Source organism: Carcharhinus amblyrhynchos, chromosome 12 (genome assembly GCF_965287045.1).
Source record: "Carcharhinus amblyrhynchos chromosome 12, sCarAmb.v2.hapA, whole genome shotgun sequence".
NCBI lineage: Eukaryota > Metazoa > Chordata > Chondrichthyes > Carcharhiniformes > Carcharhinidae > Carcharhinus > Carcharhinus amblyrhynchos.
Genome location: NC_137335.1, coordinates 4,067,737 through 4,087,153, shown reverse-complemented (window position 1 = coordinate 4,087,153; position 19,417 = coordinate 4,067,737). Strand labels below are relative to the sequence as shown.

Below are 19,417 nucleotides of genomic sequence, written 5' to 3'. Positions count from 1 at the left end.
TAGAAGAGTTGTCAGACCAGATCAGTGAGCTTAGGTCTGAAGGGTGAAGGGAACTTGTTATGAGTTAGGATATAAGCAGCAGAGTTTTTTTCACAAATCATTCACAGCAAACAGCAAGTAATTCTCTTAAAAAATAGAAGCAAGACTCGCAACAGCAGCGTAAAATTTGGCACACAGGAGACGACAGCCAAGTGGTATTACCGCTAGTCCATTAATGCAGAAACTCAGCTAATGTTCTGGGAGCCTGGGTTCGAATCCCACCACGGTAAGTGGTGAAATTTGAACTCAATAAGAAAGGAAGTATCTGGAATTTAGGATTCTACCAATGAGCACTGAACCATTGTCGGAAAAACCCATTTGGTTCATTAATGTCCTTTAGGGAAGGAAATCTGCTGTCCAAAGATATGTAGGTTAGGGGGATGGTGGGGTAAATACATGAGGTTATGGGGATATGGGCACTATCAGACAGTCAGTGCAATCTCGATGGGACAAATGGTCACCTTCTACACTGTAGGGATTCTATGGAGATGTTGTTGGCATGAATCTACTTGGTCACACCACCGATGGGTTTGATGAACATGAGCCCTGAATAACGAAAGTCTGTGCGCCAACGTGACAGAGGGTTATGAGTTTACAATGTTGTGATGAGCATGTAAGACATTGGCTCAATGACACTGTCACAGAGAGGAAGACATTCTCTTGTTTTGAATTTACCTGCAAAGCAATGATTGAAGACTTTCTTGCTTTTTTGCAGTTTCAGCTCTTTGACTCCCGTCTCCTGATCCTTCATAGAAAGATATAACGCTCTAAACATACAGGAGAAAGAAGATTTCAAAAATAAGGACCCGGAAGCCAGTCTCTTAATTCACAGCATTGAACACGAGTTCAAATTCATTTTTAATAGGACAATCGCTCAGTCTGCATTTCATAGAATCCCTACAGTGCAGAAGGAGGCCATTCAGCCCATCGAGCCTGCACTGACCACAACCCCACCCAGGCCCTATCCACATACCCCATATATTTACCCTGCTAATCCCCTGACACTAAAGTTCAACTTAGCATGACCAATCAATCTAACCCGCACACTTTTGGAGCGTGGGAGGAAACAGGGACACCCAGAGGAAACCCACACAGACACGGGGAGAATGTGCAAACTCTACACAGACAGAGACCCGAGGCCGGGAATCGAACCTGGGTCCCTGGTGCTGTGAGGCAGCAGTGCTAACCACTGTGCCACCATACCACTCATGAATATTTGGTGAGAAATGCAGAATAGATCATCCCAGGATGCTCTTCAGCAAAGACCTTTATTTTCATTCATTTGTGACATTGCTGGCTGGCCAGCATTTATTACCCAACCCTACCAACAAATAAACTCAAGAAAACTGGATGGGGGAAGTAATGGCGGCACGGTGGCACAGTGGTTAGCACTGCTGCCTCACAGTGACAGGGACCTGGGTTCGATTCCTGGCCTGGGTCATTGTTTGTGCAGAGTCTGCACATTCTCCCCGTGTCTGCATGGGTTTCCTCCAGATGCTCCAGTTTCCTCCCACAGTCCAAAGATGTGCGGGTTGGGTTGATTGGCCATGCTAAATTGCCCCTTAGTGTCAGGGGGACTGGCTACGGTAAAATGCATGGGGTTGTAGGGATAGAGCCTGTGTGGGATTGTGGTTGGTGCAGATTCAATGGGCTGAATGGCCTCCTTCTGCACTGTTGTGATTCTATACTAAGTTGAGCTAATAACACACCGCAGCTAACTGAAGAGCTTTGATTTCCACTTGAGAGCGATTCATTTCTTCTTCAGATAGTTTAGTGGTTTTGTACAAACTTGCAGCCACGTGCACACACTGGCACACACACACACACCTACACATGCTACGGCAAGCTACTTAACTGAAGAGAACATTGTAGCCAATTTTTACCATGCATGCTTATTTTACATCAAGAATCAGAGAGAGAGCAGGAAGGTAGATAGCTACTCTGATTGATAATGGGGTGACTAATGGGGTGAGATTTTCCAGCCATTCTCACCCTAGGCTGGAAAATCCCACCCAAGGTCAACGGACCTTTGTACAGCCCTTGTCCCTCTCGAAGGGAAAATTCTGGCCATGGTGTCCGATTGGGGTCTGTATTGGGGCTTCAATGATGTAGCATATTGATGACTTTGATAGAACGGTAGAAAGCCACACATCTAATTTTGCCAATCACACAAAACTAGGCGACATTGTAATCAGTGTAAAGTTACCCAGTGGTTTGCTAGATTAAATGAATATTGTGGTGAATAGATTTCAATATAGGAAGATGTGAAGTTATCCACGTTGGACCCAACAAGGATCGAATGGGAGACTTCTTAAATATGGAGAAACAGCAGAAGCTTGAAGCAACTTGGATTCTAAGTAAACAGATGATTAAAATATCAAAAACAGGTACAGAAAATAATCCAAAAGGCCAATGCAAAGCTGACCTTTATATCTACAGAATGAGAATACAAGGAGGTAAAAGTCATGTTTCAGTTGCAGGAAGCCCTGGTCTGACTGTTCCTGGAGTACTGTGAGTTGTCCTGGACACCACTCCTTAGGAAGGATATGTTGGTCTTGGATGGAGTGCATTGTAGATTTACCAAAATGGGTAGTGGCTGAGTTCCAAGGATTAAAATACTAGGGAATAATGGGCAGCACAGTAGTTAGCACTGATGCCTCTCAGTGCCAGGGACTTGAATTCTTGGCTTGGGTCACTGTCTGTGTGGAACTTGCGCATGCTCCCCGTGTTTGCCTGGGTTTCCTCGGGGTGCTCCGGTTTCCTTCCACACTCCAAAGATGTGCCAGTTAGGTGGATTGGCCATGCTAAAATTGCCCCTTCGTGTCAGGGGGGCTAACTCGAGTAAATGCATGGGAATAGGGAGTGTATTCGGTGTAGACCTGATGGACTGAATGGCCTCTTTCTGCACTGTAGGAATCTATGATTCTAATATTATTTTGGTGGTTTTGGTGATAGACTGGAAAGGGGGTTTTGAGGCTCAGATTAGGTTAAGTAGGGCACAGAAGATGAGATGTTGAAGAGAATGGTCTTTGTTTGCACAGTCCATAGATTGAACGTTGGCCCTTCCTGGTTTGTGAAGTCCTCACAACACTCCTCACAATGCAGGGATACGCTTTGAACAATATTATTTTACTGCCCCAAAAAGTTTTTTTTTACTGATTTTTACCGAGAGGATGACCAGGTAAATTGGACGGTCAATGGGGTGAAATTATTGCAACCAGTGTATGATGATATTGGGTTATTTTGAAATATTGTATGTTTAAGGTGAGGCTTCTTTAAGAGGCAGCGTTTTGTTACAAGAGTTGATTTGTCTGGGAAAACATGCAACAGATGCTGAGAACGCAGACTAATAACCGATTTTAGTAAGGAATGTGTTACTTGGTAGAGTTAATGAACCTTTTGTTTATTTAAGTTCTCCTAGGAGTTTAGACTAGTTATTCAGAGTTTTGATTAAGTTGATCAACAGGGAAAGAGTCATGTTATTAAAGGGAGGAGCTAAAGGCAGGAAATAAAACTGTTTCAGTTTCATTTTAAAATCAAGAGGAGTTGCTGCTGGAACTGTTAGTAGAAAGCAATGTCTTTCTGTTTCTCCAGAGGCTTCCTGAAAGCTCCAAGACTGGTAACCTAAGTACAAACAAGTAAGCATGTGTGTTGCTAACTAATTTTAAAGGGGGGGGGGTTTAGGTCCATAAGAAAAATATTGCTTGTTTGGAACTAATAGTGATAGGTTAGCAGTTAAGAATAGTATCTTATGTGATGTTAGTGTATCTTGAAGAAAGTTTTTTTTAAAATTATGGTCTCTGCAGCTCTCACAGCATTAGTGTTTTCTCAGCTCACAGCCTTAGCACTGAGTTGTCTGTGAGGAGTCCTTTAATTGCTCTGTAAGTGGCTTAAACGGGAGCCTCAGGTACTATCTGGAATTGGTTTTATGATCCTGCATTGGGGAAAAAGAGGCTGGTGGGTCAGTGATAAGAGTTCTTTCATTCTTAGTTCTGAGCCGCAGGTTTGAGTTTTTTAGAAGGGACAGCAAGCTGGAAAGAAATGTTTCTCTCTCTCTCTCTCCCTTGGTTTTGGAAATTCTGCAGGTAAGCTGAAAGCCTTCCTGGAGTGGAAAATCTGCTATTGGTGACTTGACCAGAGTCAGCCTGGGATTCTGGGAAGTTAATCTAACTTCAAATTGTTCTGCATGTACCGGGGGGAGGGGGGGCACTTCTGGAGCTTACAAGCCTAAGAGTTTTCAATTCTCCAATCAGAGGACACAATTCCAGTATCACGTGAGCTTTAGTCTTTGCTGTGTTGAGCCTGTTTAAAGGGTTTAATCTATGGCAAGGGTTTTGTTTGATTAGAACATTTCAGAGATATTTGTTAAGGGTGATACATTGTTGTGGTTGTTTTCCTTTTGTTTGTAACTGATAACAAGTTATTGTTAATTTTCTTACTACACATGTTAACTATATTATTAAATAAACTTTGTTTGATTAAAATCTCCCTGATGGGTCTTTTGACTAGAGTCTCTGAGACACTGTCTTACCTTTAAACTACTTGGCGTGAATCCAGAGCACTGTAGACTTCAACCAAAGAACTCAATTTCCTGTATCACATCAACATGAGTCTGTGCTCGGGGGGCAGGGGGGGGGGGGGGGGGGGGGGGGGGGGCAGTTTAGATTGGAGTTGAGGAGGAACTTCTTCACTCAAAGGGTGGTGAGTCTCTGGAATTCTCTGCCCGTTGAAGTGGTGGAGGCTGCCTCGCTAAATATATTTAAGACACGGGTATTTAGGTTTTTGGTAGGCAAGGGGATTAAGGGTTATGGGGAGAAAGCGGGAAAGTGGAACTGATCCACTTCAGATCAGCCATGATCTTATTGAATGGCGGGGCAGGCTCGAGGGGCTAGATGGCCTACTCCTGCTCCTATTTCTTATGTTCTTACGTGCTGTGTTAACCCTGTTTAAAAGGGTCTTTTGTTTACGGGATAGGTTTGATCGGAACATTGTCGATATTTTTGTTTAGGGTGATACATTATCTTGATTATTTATTTCTTATTTATAATTGATAAAAGTTATTGCTAATTTTCTTACTATACATATTGACTATATTCTTAAATAAACTTTGTTTGATAAAACCTCCCTGGTGGGTCACTTGAATCATCTCATGTCAAATTCAAAGTGGAAAACATATGATCCAGGCAGGCTCCATAAAACAATTTGGAGTTTCTGACCTGAACTTGAACAATACACTTGTCACGTATTGTTTACTTGTTCAGTTACCATTAAGATACAATCATTCTGTTAATCTTATCGTATTTAATCTTTACACCCTCATGGTCCCTACACTGAGAATCCCTGTAGCCACATTCTTCAAAACACACACACCGTCATCTTACCAGATCTGATAAAACCAACGTCACAAACATTTGCTAACAGTTATTTTAACAATAAAATTTAGCCAGATTGGGCCAACTGCACAGATTACTCAATTTGCTTCTGTATCTGTAGATAGTGTAGACTGGAAAACATTGACGTTTTTACCCCAAATTGATATTTTGAGGCAACTTGACAGACTTCCTTGTTGACTTGCGTGCAAACTTCTGACCACCTTCGATACACTGAATGGCCCTCTTAATGTCCTTCACCCAGGCATCACGTTCTTCAACATGGGTAGCCTGCAGATAATGGTCCTGATTCTTTGCAGTGTGAAGCTTGAAGACAAACTGGGAGAAAGAAGACATTACGATAAGGAACTACAAGGTGGTCAAATCGATCAAAGACTAAAGATGCACACTACTCTGAGTTCTTGTGATCTGGGGCGGCATGGTGGCACAGTGGGTTAGCACTGCTGCCTCACAACGCCAGAGACTGGGTTCAATTCTGGCCTCGGGTCACTGTCTGCGTGGAGCTTGCACATTCTCCCTGTGTCTGCGTGGGTTTCCACCGGGTGCTCCGATTTCCTTCCACACACCAAAGCCGTATGGGGTAGGTTGACTGGCCGCACTAATTTGACCCTAGTGTTAGGGGATTAGCAGGGTACATATGTGGGGTTACGGGAATAGGGCCTGGGTAGGATTGTGGTCAGTGCAGAGTCGATGGGCTGAATGGCCTTCCTCTGCACTGTGTGGTTTCTATAGAATGTACTGCTTGAAAGGGTGGTGGATGCAGGTTCAATACAAGAAGGAAATTGGATAAATACTTGAAAGGGGACAATGCCATGGTAAAGAGGGGAGAACAGGGAGTGTGAATACAATTGATTCCTCCATCGAAGATAGGCAAAGACTGTTACTGAATTACAACAAAAGTCCAGTCGTTGGGAGGGGAGTGTACTTTTCTGCTGCACTGCTCATCAGCACCTATTAACATACCTTACAAAAATTGTATTATTAACATGACTTACTCGACATTTACACAGACCATGATGGAAATTACAGTTTCAAAGCTTGTATTGTTTGGGTCAGACCCGAACGGAAAGGGAAACTGAACTGTCAGGTTTCCAGGGAAACGACAACGGAAACTGAAGCTTAGAGTGCGATTTTCCAGCCCTTCCACTGGTGGAATCTTCCGGTCCCTCCGAAGGCCACCCCCAGCGGCGGGTTCCCCAGCAGGGGGACAGACGGGCCACGCAAAGTGACGCACACATCAACAGGACTGGAAGACCCTGCCGGCGACCAAAAGGCTCTGTGGCTGGAAGACACATCGCGGCGGGGCAGGAAAATCCCATGTCCCACAAATGAATTTTTAAAAATTGAATCTGATGATCGGCCATGTTCAGAATAAATGGCAGAGCAGGCTTGAGGGGCTGAATGGCCTACTCCTGATTCTGGTTTCTATATTAATGTGAAATCTTATCCATTGTTTTTCTCACTGGGGTTGTTTGATAAATTTGGTTATTGGCAACCATACGAATCATAACAATATTGTTATCATATATTTCTTACTAATTAATAATTATAAGCAGACCCCAAAAAGAGATACAATCAAGTTGGACTTACGCACCATTCTCTTGCTGTAGTCCTGACACGGAGATGTAATTGAACTTCCCTTTAACGGAATGACTCCTTTGGGATTCCCGTCACCTTTCTTACTGTAAAACTGAAATTCATCTTCTAAAAGAATCACCCAAACTGCCTTCCAGGAATTAAACATATTTCCCTAGAGTAGAGAGAAAAGAAAATACCACATCAAGAGAAATTAATACTTGGAGTTTCTTCCCAGTGGCTGACACAATGGTTAGCGCTGCTGTCTCACAGCGTCAGGGATCATGGGTTCGATTCTCGGCTGGGTCACTGTCTGTGTGGGGTGTGCATGTTCTCCCCGTGTCTGTGGGGGTTTCCTTCAGGTGCTCCGATTTCCTCCCGCACTTGGAAAGACGTGCTGGTTCGGTGCATCGGCCGTGCTAAATTCTCCCTCAGTGTACCTGAACAGGCGCCGGAGAGAGGCGACTAGGGGATTTTCACAGTGACTTCATTGCAGTGTTAATGTAAGTTTACTTGTGACAACTAATAAATTAATAGACCACAAAATGAATGTTGATATTGGGGAAGATTTTATTTTGGGCTGCCAAACTTGCAAACCTCAATCTTTCATACCAGGCTCATTCACAGCCAACTGCTTAATATAGCTCTCCATGTAATTATATGCCCCATTTGCCTCCAAAGTCCAGACTGATGTATCAGTACAGATTGGAGCATTGTTGGGTTCATTCATTCATTTGAAGAGACAAGGGGTCAGCACTTATACGAGTTTTAAAATGGCTTTCTTTTATTGAAAAGAACTTAAAAAATTAATGTGACAGTAGCAAAACAAAAAGCAAATTTGGAGACTGGCTTTTAAGCCAGTTCATCTAATCTAAAATTTGAACTTAACTGAATTTACACACTCTAAAATCAAACTATATTTCAACCCTTATCTTGTTATTGGAAGTATTTTTCACATGCTGTCTCCATCTAGAAAAACAATTGTTGCAGCTGCTGTTGTTTGTCTGCATTGTGTACCCTTCAGGAATGCAGTCAATTTTTTTTTAGCTAACCAATCATGCCAACTGATTCTACATGTAGTTAAGTTAGCTACAGTTGTCCAGCTTAGCGGAGTTAGTTAGCCCGTATAGTCTAGCATTTAAATGAAATTGGCCGAAATGTCTTAAGATGAAGTCTTTGCACAGACTGAAACAAACAGGGTTCTCAAGCTCCATCACCCTTTCCAACAAATCCACATTGGTCCTGGAGATCACAGTGTGGACAAAAGAAGGCTGTCTATTACAAGTTAGAAGTTTCAAACCATAGAGGAGAATGGTATGGGCACCGCAATCTTAACCACAGAAAGTAGTTGAGGCCAAAACGTAGTGTAATTTCAAGAAGAAATTAGATATAGCTCTTGGGGCTAAAGAGACCCAGAGATATCGGGGGAAGGCAGGATCAGGACGTTAAATTTGATGATCAGCCATAACCAAAATGAACGGCAGAGCAGGCTGGAAGGGCCAAATGGCCTCCTCCTGCTTCTGTTTTCTATGTTTCTGACCTGGGCTGGGAATTTGCTGCAACTGGGAAATGGTTAAAGTTTATTTAATTTGACGCAAGTAAGGCTTACATTAACACTGCAATGAAGATGCTGTGAAATGGTAGGGACACTCTTCATTCAGTGGAAATACTGAAGGAGTCAGCAAGCTGGATTTGGCATTTGGCAGATTAGATGTTAATCAGCAAATGAGGCAGAAACTCTCATAATGTCTAACTATCTGGACTGATAAAGTAAAAGCAGCTGTGTCAGAGTATCAAATCCAAAAAAAACACCCTTATTCACCCCACCTCCTCCTGGTGGCTATTGGCTCTAAGATCTGGGATCCCTCCCTAAACTCTTCCTTTCTCTGCCTTTTTCGTTCCTTTAGCACACTCCTTAATCTATCCCTTTGCCCATACTTTTTAATATCCTAATATCGCCTTCTTTGTTTGATATCTTGTTTGATAATCAGTTCCTGGGGATTCCCCTGGGTGGTTCTTGCTGTTGTTTGCAATAGTTCGTTAGCCTGCTTCACAAAAGTCCCTGTGTTTGGTTTAGTGAAGTGCTCTTATACATTCTGAAATGAGAAGGCGTGACTTAAAATTGTTTTCATTTTACAATCTCAACCACCTTTGGCCGACACATCTAACCAGCACGTCTTTGGAGTGTGGGAGGAAACGCACACAGACACGGCGGAGAACATACACAGACAGTCACCCGAGGCTGCGACTGGACCCAGGTCTCTGATGCTGTGAGGTAGCAGTGCTAACCACTGTGCCACCGTGCCACCTGAGAGATCCTATGTATACTTAGCTGTGTTTGCTTCAGTTAATGCAACGGCTTCATTTTAAGACAGTTCTGCCAATGCAATTACAATCTAGACCGCAGGGGTTAACTAACACTGCTAACTTTGAAAGCTAAATTTACTACATTTTAAGAAGGCATACTGGGTTAGCTGAAAATTGATCGCATTCCTGACAAGTACAAGCAAAACAAGCTTTGATAACAACAGCTGAAAAACAGAGACAGACTGCAAGAACACACAATAACAAGATAAGAGTTAACAAATAGTTTGGAACTGTGTGTTCAGTGGGCAGTTTGTTTCTCCAGATCCTGTCCAGTACAGTACAGTCATAGCCAGTCCCAAGTTTACTTTTCTTGTTTTCGTAATGATTTAACTTTTTTTAAGAACATAAGAACATAAGAAATAGGAGCAGGAGTAGGCCATCTAGCCCTTCGAGCCTGCCCCACCATTCAATAAGATCATGGCTGATCTGTCGTGGCTCAGTTCCACTTTCCCGCCCTCTCCCCATAACCCTTAATCCCCTCTCTTATCAAAAACCCATCAACCCGCGTCTTAAAAATATTTAGCGAGGCAGCCTCCACCACTTCAACGAGCAGAGAATTCCAGAGATTCACCACCCTTTGAGTGAAGAAGTTCCTCCTCAACTCCGTTCTAAACCGCCCCCCTTTTATCTTGAGGCTGTGCCCCCTAGTCCTACTGTCTTTTTTGAGCGGGAAGAGTCTCTCCACCTCTATCCTATCCATCCCATTCATCATCTTATACGTCTCAATGAGATCTCCCCTCATTCTTCTTTTTAAGTTCTGTTCAATAAAATAAATTTATTTAACTCCGTACCACTGCTGTCCTCATCCGTTGAACGGAAAGAATAGACTCTACACTACCCAAATGCCAAAGAGCTCAATCACTTTTGCGTGAACTGCCTTTGGAAGCTTCTGAAGATCAGCTGGCTGGATAAAAGGAGTGTCTTCTCACAGAGGTCAAAGGGATTGCTACGAGAACACACTGAAGATTTCACTTATGAGTTTCGATATTGACATCCAATCCTGGGAGAAACTTATCCAGGGTCACTGTGACTGTTAGAACCAAATCAACAGTGGTTCAGCCTTCTTCGCGAGCAACATCATATCAGAGCCAGAGAGAAAATGGATAGAGAGGGAATCCTGAGACAATCGTCTGCTGAGTTCTGTCCTATCTGCAGCAGAACCTTCCGGATGCAGACCAGCTTAGTAGTCAGCTACATATCCACCGGAACTCTACCAAACACTCCGGATAATAAACATGGTCATCTTCATCTTGACTTAATTTGATTTATTATTAAAGTAAAGCTTATTTATTAATCACAAGTAAGGCTTATATTAACACTGCAATGAAGTTTCTGTGAAATTCCCCCAGTCGCCACAGTCCAGCGCCTATTCGGGTCAATGCACCCTAACCAGCACATCTTTCAGACTGTGGGAGGAAACTGGAGCACCCGGAGGAAACCCACGCAGACACGGGGAGAACGTGCATACTCCACACAGACAGTGACCCAGGCAGGGAATCAAACCTAACCACAATGCTAACCACAGTGCCATGTATCAGCATTCAGTGAAAAGTATTGTTTCTTGTGCACTATACAGACAAAGCATACCATGCATAGAGAAGGCAAGGAGAGAGTGCAGAATGTAGTGTTACAGTCATAGCTACAGTGCTGAGAAAGATCAACTTAATACAAGGTAAGTCCATTCAAGAGTCTGATTTCAGCAGGGAAGAAGCTGCTCTTGAGTCGGTTGGTGCATAGCTTCAGCCTTTTGTATCTTTTTCCTGATGGAAGAAGGTGGTAGAGAGAATGTCCAAAGTGTGTGGGGTTCTTGATTACGCTGGCTGCTTTCCCAAGGCAGCGGGAAGTGTAGACAGAGTCAATGGGTGGGAGGCTGGTTTGTCTGATGGACAAACAAGAAGGTACAACCCTGCTACAGAAGCATTGAAATGAAGGTGGCCTAGTATCGAACTGGCCGTGGGAGCACTGGGTCCTTGATTTCTTTCCAATTAGCCAGAATCATTTAGAATTTTAAAGCTCTATTAGACCACAAACAGCCACCATACATGTATTTGAGAAGCCTCCCAGCTGCTCCCAGCTTGTGACTGAGTGTCTAAGTCACACTCTGGCTCATTAAGCACCCTCTGGCTGATTGAAGCAAAATACTGTGGATGCCGGAATCTGAAACAAAAACAGAAAATGCTGGAAAGGTTCAGCAGGTCCGACAGCGTCCATGGAGAGAGAATAGAGCTCTGACGAAGGGTTCATCCAGACGCGAAATGTTGGCTCTATTCTCTCTCTGCAGATGCTGTCAGACCTGCAGAGATTTTCTGTGTTTGTTTCTGGCTGGTGCACATGTTGCCCCTCGGGGGCAGTGTGGAAAGTGTTGTGTGTGTCAGCCTAGAGGAGGTTTACTAGGCTGATACCGGAGTTGAGGGGGTTGAGCTATGAGGAGAGGCTGAATAAACTAGGCTTGTACTCGTTAGAGTTTAGAAGAATGAGGGGAGATCTCATTGAGACGTATAAGATGATGAATGGGATGGATAGGATAGAGGTGGAGAGACTCTTCCCGCTCAGAAAGGACAGTAGGACTAGGGGGCACAGCCCCAAGATAAAGGGGGGGCGGTTTAGAACGGAGTTGAGGAGGAACTTCTTCACTCAAAGGGTGGTGAATCTCTGGAATTCTCTGCCCGTTGAAGTGGTGGAGGCTGCCTCGCTAAATATTTTTAAGACGCGGGTTTTTGATAAGAGAGGGGATTAAGGGTTATGGGGAGAGGGCGGGAATGTGGAACTGAGACACGACAGATCAGCCATGATCTTATTGAATGGCGGGGCAGGCTCGAAGGGCTAGATGGCCTACTCCTGCTCCTATTTCTTATGTTCTTATGTTCTTTGATTGCGCAATTCTCAAACAAGAGAATACAATGCAAATCCCTGCATTTCAGAGTCGTGGTTCAGAACTTCCGGCTGGCCAGCTTGCACAGATAAGCCAAAAGAACTGTCATTGTGAATTGGTATCCACAAAGGGAAGGACAGGAGGTTACAACCTTGCAAGCGTTGGTTTCAGAAGATGGAAATACAGGAATTTCACTGTTTTATACTCAGCCTATCAGATGTGAATGTTACATGATTATTCACCCCGTGCCGTGTTGCCAATGGCAACTTCTTGTTGATTGTATACAAGGTTTTCATCAAACCCACTGCCAGTCATTCTGGACCCATTGCAGCTTTATCGCTAAACGGAGCAGTCAGTGCGAGGGAAACGTCAGCTGTTGCTGGAGGGTCACCAACTCGGTGAAAGATGTTCTTTGGTCAGCCCCAAACGTGCTGGCTCCCTGCGCAGAGTTATCCCCCACCAAGTGTTACAGACTGGAACAATACAAAGCCCAGGACAATGTGCTGAGGGGCGCGCTAAAGCTTGGGGCAGCAGAGGGGGAAGGAAGGTGGCTAAGACCTTTGAGTTGGACTTTTGTTGGATTTTAACCTGGCGTTGTGAGACTTCTTACTGTGCTTACCCCAGTCCAACACCGGCATCTCCACATCATTCAGAACTTTCAGCCTCAGTGAAAGGAGGGGAGGGGAATTGTACAGGCCTCCCTCCTGTGCTGTGTGATTTATATTGAATGTGTATGATGAAAATGACATGTATCACAATTGTAATGAAACACTCAGAGTGCAGCTTGATCTGTGCAGACAACTTAAATACCTTCACTCCATTTGTAATGATTGCATTCAAATATCTGTGTTTTTTTTTACTTTATTGAAGTACCTCCTGGTACAACATGATCTATCTGGAAATATTATTGCACTTTGAAATATTCTTTCAGATATTTTATGAATAAATTTTATAATTTTGCAGCAGGAAAGATATCAGTTGTGACTTAATGAGTGGTACTCATGTCATTAAATCAGGTGATTGTAGCTTCAAGTTTCACTCCTGGATTTGAGAAAATCTCTCATTGTCAGACATATCGAACTCTGCCCTCTGCACACGGCAGTTTGTGCTGTCTTCAAGATGAGTCAAGGAGTGATCTGGCCAACATTTACCCCTCAAATCAACATCACCATAACAGATTATCTGGCTGTTATCACATTATTGGCTCACAAACTGGGGCAATAAAAATAAAATACTGCAAGGACTGGAAAACTGAAATAAAAACCGTGCTGGAAAAACTCAGCAGGTCTGGCAGCCCCCTGTGGCAAAAGAAACGGAGTTAATGTTTCCAGTCCAAGATGCCTGTTCTTCATCAATGGGTTGCATTGCAGTTCTTTGATTTGCAGATGGTTTAATGCCTCAATTAGTTATTGCTGAGAGTGTTTAAAATTCTACAAAAAGTGAGCATTCAATCCCTTAACTGAACTCTCACACAAAGTAGCATAGGAGGAGGCATGTATTATTACAAGGGGAGGGCACTGTCTGAGTGGAATCTGCACATTCTCCCCATGTCTGTGTGGGTTTCCTCAGGGTTCTCCTGTTTCCTCCCACAGTCCGAAAGACATGCTGGTTATGGTGCATTGGGCCATACTAAATTCTCCCTCAGTGTATCCAAACAAGCGACGGATTGTGGTGACCAGAGGATTTTCACAGTAACTTCATTGCAGTGTTAATGTAAGCCTACTTGTGAATAATAAATAAACTTTAAACTTTACTCTTATTTCCCCGGCTAATCCTCCTGACACTAAGGGGCAATTTAGCATGGCCAATCTTCCTAACCTACACATCTTGGGACACTAAGGGGCAGCATGGTGGCGGAATGGTTACTGTCTGTGTGGAGTCTGCACGTTCTCCCTGTGTCTGCATGGGTTTCCTCCAGGTGGTCTGGTTTCCTCCCATAGTCCAAAAGTGTCTGGGATCGGAGGGCTGGCCATGCTAAATTGAATCATAGAATGCCTACACTGCAGAAGGAGGCCAATCAGCCCATCGAGTCTGCACTGACCACAATCCCACCCAGGCCCTAATCTCGTAACCTCACTTATTATTCATTTTGCTAATCCCTCAGACACTAAGGGGCAATTTAGCATGGCCAATCAACTTAACCCACACATCTTTGAACTGTGGGAGGAAACCAGAGCACCCAGAGGAAACTTACACAGACACGGGGAGATTGTGCAAACTCCACACAGTCACCCAGAATCGAACCTGGGTCCCGGGTGCTGTGAGGCAGCAGTGCTAACCACTGTGCCACCGAGCCATCCCTCATCTCGGCCTCAACTCCACATACCTGCCTGTTTGTCACAGCCCTTCAAACACTTAGTAATTAAAAATCTGCTCACCTTTTCCTTAAATTTACTCAATGTTCCAGCAGCCATCACGGAATGGGGTAGTGCACTCCGGAATGGGGGTAGTGCATTCTGGAATGGGGGTAGTGCATTCCGGAATGGGGGTAGTGCATTCCGGAATGGAGGTAGTGCATTCCGGAATGGGGGTAGTGCATTCCGGAATGGAGGTAGTGCATTCCAGAAGAGGGGTAGTGCATTCTGGAATGGGGATGTGCATTCCGGAATGGGGGTAGTGCATTCCGGAATGGGGGTAGTGCATTCTGGAATGGGGGTAGTGCATTCTGGAATGGGGGTAGTGCACTCCGGAATGGGGGTAGTGCATTCCAGAAGAGGGGTAGTGCATTCTGGAATGGGGATGTGCATTCCGGAATGGGGGTAGTGCATTCCGGAATGGGGGTAGTGCATTCTGGAATGGGGGTAGTGCATTCTGGAATGGGGGTAGTGCACTCCGGAATGGGGGTAGTGCATTCTGGAATGGGGATGTGCGTTCTGGAATGGGGGTAGTGCACTCCGGAATGGGGGTAGTGCATTCCGGAATGGGGGTAGTGCATTCTGGAATGGGGGTAGTGCATTCCGGAATGGGGGTAGTGCATTCTGGAATGCGGACATGCATTCTGGAATGGGGGTAGTGCATTCCGGAATGGGGGTAGTGCACTCCGGCATGGGGGTAGTGCATTCTGGAATGGGGATGTGCATTCTGGAATGGGGGTAGTGCACTCCGGAATGGGGGTAGTGCATTCTGGAATGGGGATGTGCATTCTGGAATGGGGGTAGTGCACTCCGGAATGGGGGTAGTGCATTCCGGAATGGGGGTAGTGCATTCTGGAATGGGGGTAGTGCATTCCGGAATGGGGGTAGTGCATTCTGGAATGGGGACGTGCATTCTGGAATGGGGGTAGTGCATTCCGGAATGGGGGTAGTGCATTCCGGAATGGGGGTAGTGCACTCCGGAACGGGGCCGTGCACTCCGGAACGGGGCAGTGCATTCCAGAACGGGGGAGTGCATTCTGGAATGGGGTATCACATCCCACGTTCTTGCAAACCTTTGAGAGAACTAACTTCTCCTTATTTCTGCTTTAAATTTGCCAGCACTTTGCCTAAAACGATAACCTGGTGTTCTAGATTCCGATCATTGCCCCGGTTAATCCATTCTTGAAAATCTCAATGTAGTACAGCTTTTGGCGGTATCTTGTGTCACCCAGTTTGGCGGTATCTTGTGTCACCCAGAAACTGAAGCTAAATGATTCACTGTGTGGGGTGGAGTGGGTGCACCCCAGTTTCAACATCGCAGCAACTGCCCCGAGTGAAAGAACATAAGAACATAAGAAATAGGAGCAGGAGTAGCCCATCTAGCCCTTCGAGCCTGCCCCGCCATTCAATAAGATCATGGCTGATCTGTTGTGGCTCAGTTCCACATTCCCGCCCTCTCCCCATAACCCTTAATCCCCTCTCTTATCAAAAACCCATCAACCCGCGTCTTAAAAATATTTAGCGAGGCAGCCTCCACCACTTCAACGGGCAGAGAATTCCAGAGATTCACCACCCTTTGAGTGAAGAAGTTCCTCCTCAACTCCGTTCTAAACCGCCCCCCCTTTATCTTGAGGCTGTGCCCCCTAGTCCTACTATCCTTTCTGAGCGGGAAGAGTCTCTCCACCTCTATCCTATCCATCCCATTCATCATCTTATACGTCTCAATGAGATCTCCCCTCATTCTTCTGAACTCTAACGAGTACAAGACTGGGGTATGTTATTTCACAAGTCCAGCAATACGCAGGTTGCAATTGGCGATTGGGGTTAGGCTTAGGGTTAGGGTTAGGTTTAGGGTTAGGATTATGGTTAGGGTTAGGATTAGGGTTAGGGTTAACCAGAGCAGATAAAATAGGAGAGAATTGTTTGTTAAGACAAGGGAACAAGACAATTGTGTCACTAGCTGCAATGTGTCCAAACCTGCAGCAAGATTGATGAAAATGGTCCGTGGCAATGAGCACCAGCAGTTAGGGAGATGGATTGGAGAACTTAGAACTGCTTCCAATAGAGAAGATAAGGTTGAGAAGAGATTTGATCAATGAGGGGTCTGGGCAGTATTAATGAAGAAAAGGTTGCCACTGGTGATAGGATTTTTTTTTATTCACTCTTGGTACGTGGGTGTCGCTGGCTGGCCAGCATTTATTGCCTATCCCTAGCTGCCCCTGTTCAGTCAAGTCTCAACCACATTGGCTCTGGAGTCACATGTAGGCCAGACCGGGTAAGGACGGCAGATTTCCTTCCCTGAAAGACGTTCGTGAACCAGGTGGGTTTTTCCGACAATTGACAACGGTTTATTGTCCCATCCCTAGTTGCCCTTGAAACCGAGTGGCTTGATAGGCCATTTCAGAGGGGCAGTTGAGCGTCAACCACATTGCTGTGACTCTGGAGTCATATGTCGGCCAGACTGGGTAAGGACGGCAGATTTCCTTCCCTAAAGGGCATTAGTGAACCAGATGGGTTTTGCTGACAATGGTTTCATGGTCATCTGTAGATACTTAATTCCAGATATATTCTATTGAAATCAAATTCCACAACTGCAGTGGTGGGGATTCGAACCCGGGTTCCCAGAATGTTAGCTGAGTTTCTGGATTAATAGTCAAGCGATAATACCACTAGCTCATTGCCACCCCCCGAGAGAGGGTATAGATTTACAGTAATTAATCGGAGAAGTAATGTTGATATAAGGAGAAACCTTCTCATATAGTGACTGGTTAAAGTACAGAATACATTGCCAGAGAGTGTGTTGGAGGTAGTTTCAATCAAGGCTTTCAAAAAGGAACTAGGCTGTTATCTGAAAAGGAAGAATGGGCTGGATTATGCGGAGAAGGCGGGAGAATGGAACTAAGTGAGCTGCTCATTGAGGAAGCCAGTGCAGACATGATGGGCCAAATGGCCACCTTCCGCGTTGTGACGGTTATTTCTGCACAAACTTTAGATTAGCTTCCCTGAGCTGAAACCTCTGAGGGATTTTTTTTTTTGGAAAGTTAGCTGAGTGTGGTGAGCTGAAGGCAAGATTATAAATAAAATGCAGAAGTCATGTCGAGAAAAAGGACTGCAAGGCAGCTCGTTTTCACTCGACCTGACAGCTCCAGGTTCTTTCAAAAATTGAGAGAAAAGGAGGAAGTTGTAAAATAACTGTTGTTTTCTGAGATGGAACATTCAGATACGGAGATAGCCAAATTCAGCGTTACTGCTTTCTCATCTGATAGTCGCAAGGAACAAAGAATTAGACCACAAACACCAAAGAGACAGCATCAATTCTGACTCCGCTAATGAGGCACTTGTGAATGCCAATTAAACATTGCAGAGATGGTTCTGGTCTCTTTCTTGCCCTATTTGGAGACAGGACGGTGACGGGCACAGGTGAAACTGCTTTGACAGAAATAGCTGAAAGCGTTGGATACGGGAAAGGCAATATTCCTGACAATATTCCAGCAATAGTACTGAAGATTTGTGTTCTGGAGTGGCACGGTGGCACAGTGGTTGGCGGCTTCACAATGCCAGGGACCCGGGTTTGATTCCCAGCTTACTGTGTGTGTGTGTGTGTGTGTGTGTGTGTGTGTGTGTGTGTGTGTGTGTGTGTGGAATCTGCACATTCTCCCCATGTCTCCATGGGTCTCCTCCGGGTGCTCCGGCTTCCTCCCACAGTCAGAAAGACACGCCGGTTAGATGCATTGACCCGAACAGGCGCTGGAATGTGGCGCTTAGGGGAAGTTCACAGTAACTTCATTGCAGTGTTAATATAAGCCTTACTTGTGACTAATACATAAATAAACTCTAGAATTTGCTGTGTCCCTAGCCAAGCTGTTCCAGTACAGCTGTAACGCTGGCATTTACCCGACAATGTGAAAAATCCCCCTATGTGTGCCTTGGATATCAAAAGCAGGACAATTCCAACTGGGCCAATTATTGCCCTATCAGTCATCATCAGCAAAATGATGGACAGCGTCATCAACAGCGCAATCAAACAGCACTCGCTCAGTAATACCCTGCTCACTGTCGCTCAGTAATAACCTGCTCACTGTCGCTCAGTAATAACCTGCTCACTGTCGCTCAGTAATAACCTGCTCACTGTCGCTCAGTAATAACCTGCTCACTGTCGCTCAGTAATAACCTGCTCACTGTCGCTCAGTAATAACCTGCTCAGTCACTCAGCAATAACCTATTCAGTCACTCAGTAATAACCTGCTCACTGTCGCTCAGTAATAACCTGCTCACTGTCGCTCAGTAATAACCTGCTCACTGTCACTCAGTAATAACCTGCTCAGTCACTCAGTAATAACCTGCTCACTGTCACTCAGTAATAACCTATTCAGTCACTCAGTAATAACCTGCTCACTGTCGCTCAGTAATAACCCGCTCAGTCACTCAGCAATAACCTGCTCACTGTCGCTCAGCAATAACCTGCTCAGTCACTCAGTAATAACCTGCTCACTGTCGCTCAGTAATAACCTGCTCACTGTCACTCAGTAATAACCTGCTCAGTCACTCAGTAATAACCTGCTCACTGTCACTCAGTAATAACCTATTCAGTCACTCAGTAATAACCTGCTCACTGTCGCTCAGTAATAACCTGCTCAGTCACTCAGCAATAACCTGCTCGCTGTCTCTCAGTAATAACCTGCTCACTGTCGCTCAGTAATAACCTGCTCAGTCACTCAGCAATAACCTGCTCACTGTCGCTCAGTAATAACCTGCTCACTGTCGCTCAGTAATAACCTGCTCACTGTCGCTCAGTAATAACCTGCTCACCGTCGCTCAGT

The 19,417-nt window shown here is 44.9% G+C and overlaps 1 protein-coding gene across 1 annotated transcript in view; it reads right to left on the bottom strand.

The window, feature by feature from the left end:
* plek (pleckstrin) overlaps positions 1 to 19,417 on the bottom strand; it is a 49,992-nt gene that overhangs the window by 15,074 nt on the left and 15,501 nt on the right. Inside the window, exons 2-4 of the mRNA XM_080199715.1 lie at positions 7,024 to 7,179; positions 5,566 to 5,747; positions 715 to 806 (exon numbers count right to left, since the gene is read on the bottom strand). Coding sequence (XP_080055841.1) covers positions 715 to 806; positions 5,566 to 5,747; positions 7,024 to 7,179 — 430 coding nt within the window. The remainder of the gene's footprint in view (positions 1 to 714; positions 807 to 5,565; positions 5,748 to 7,023; positions 7,180 to 19,417) is intronic.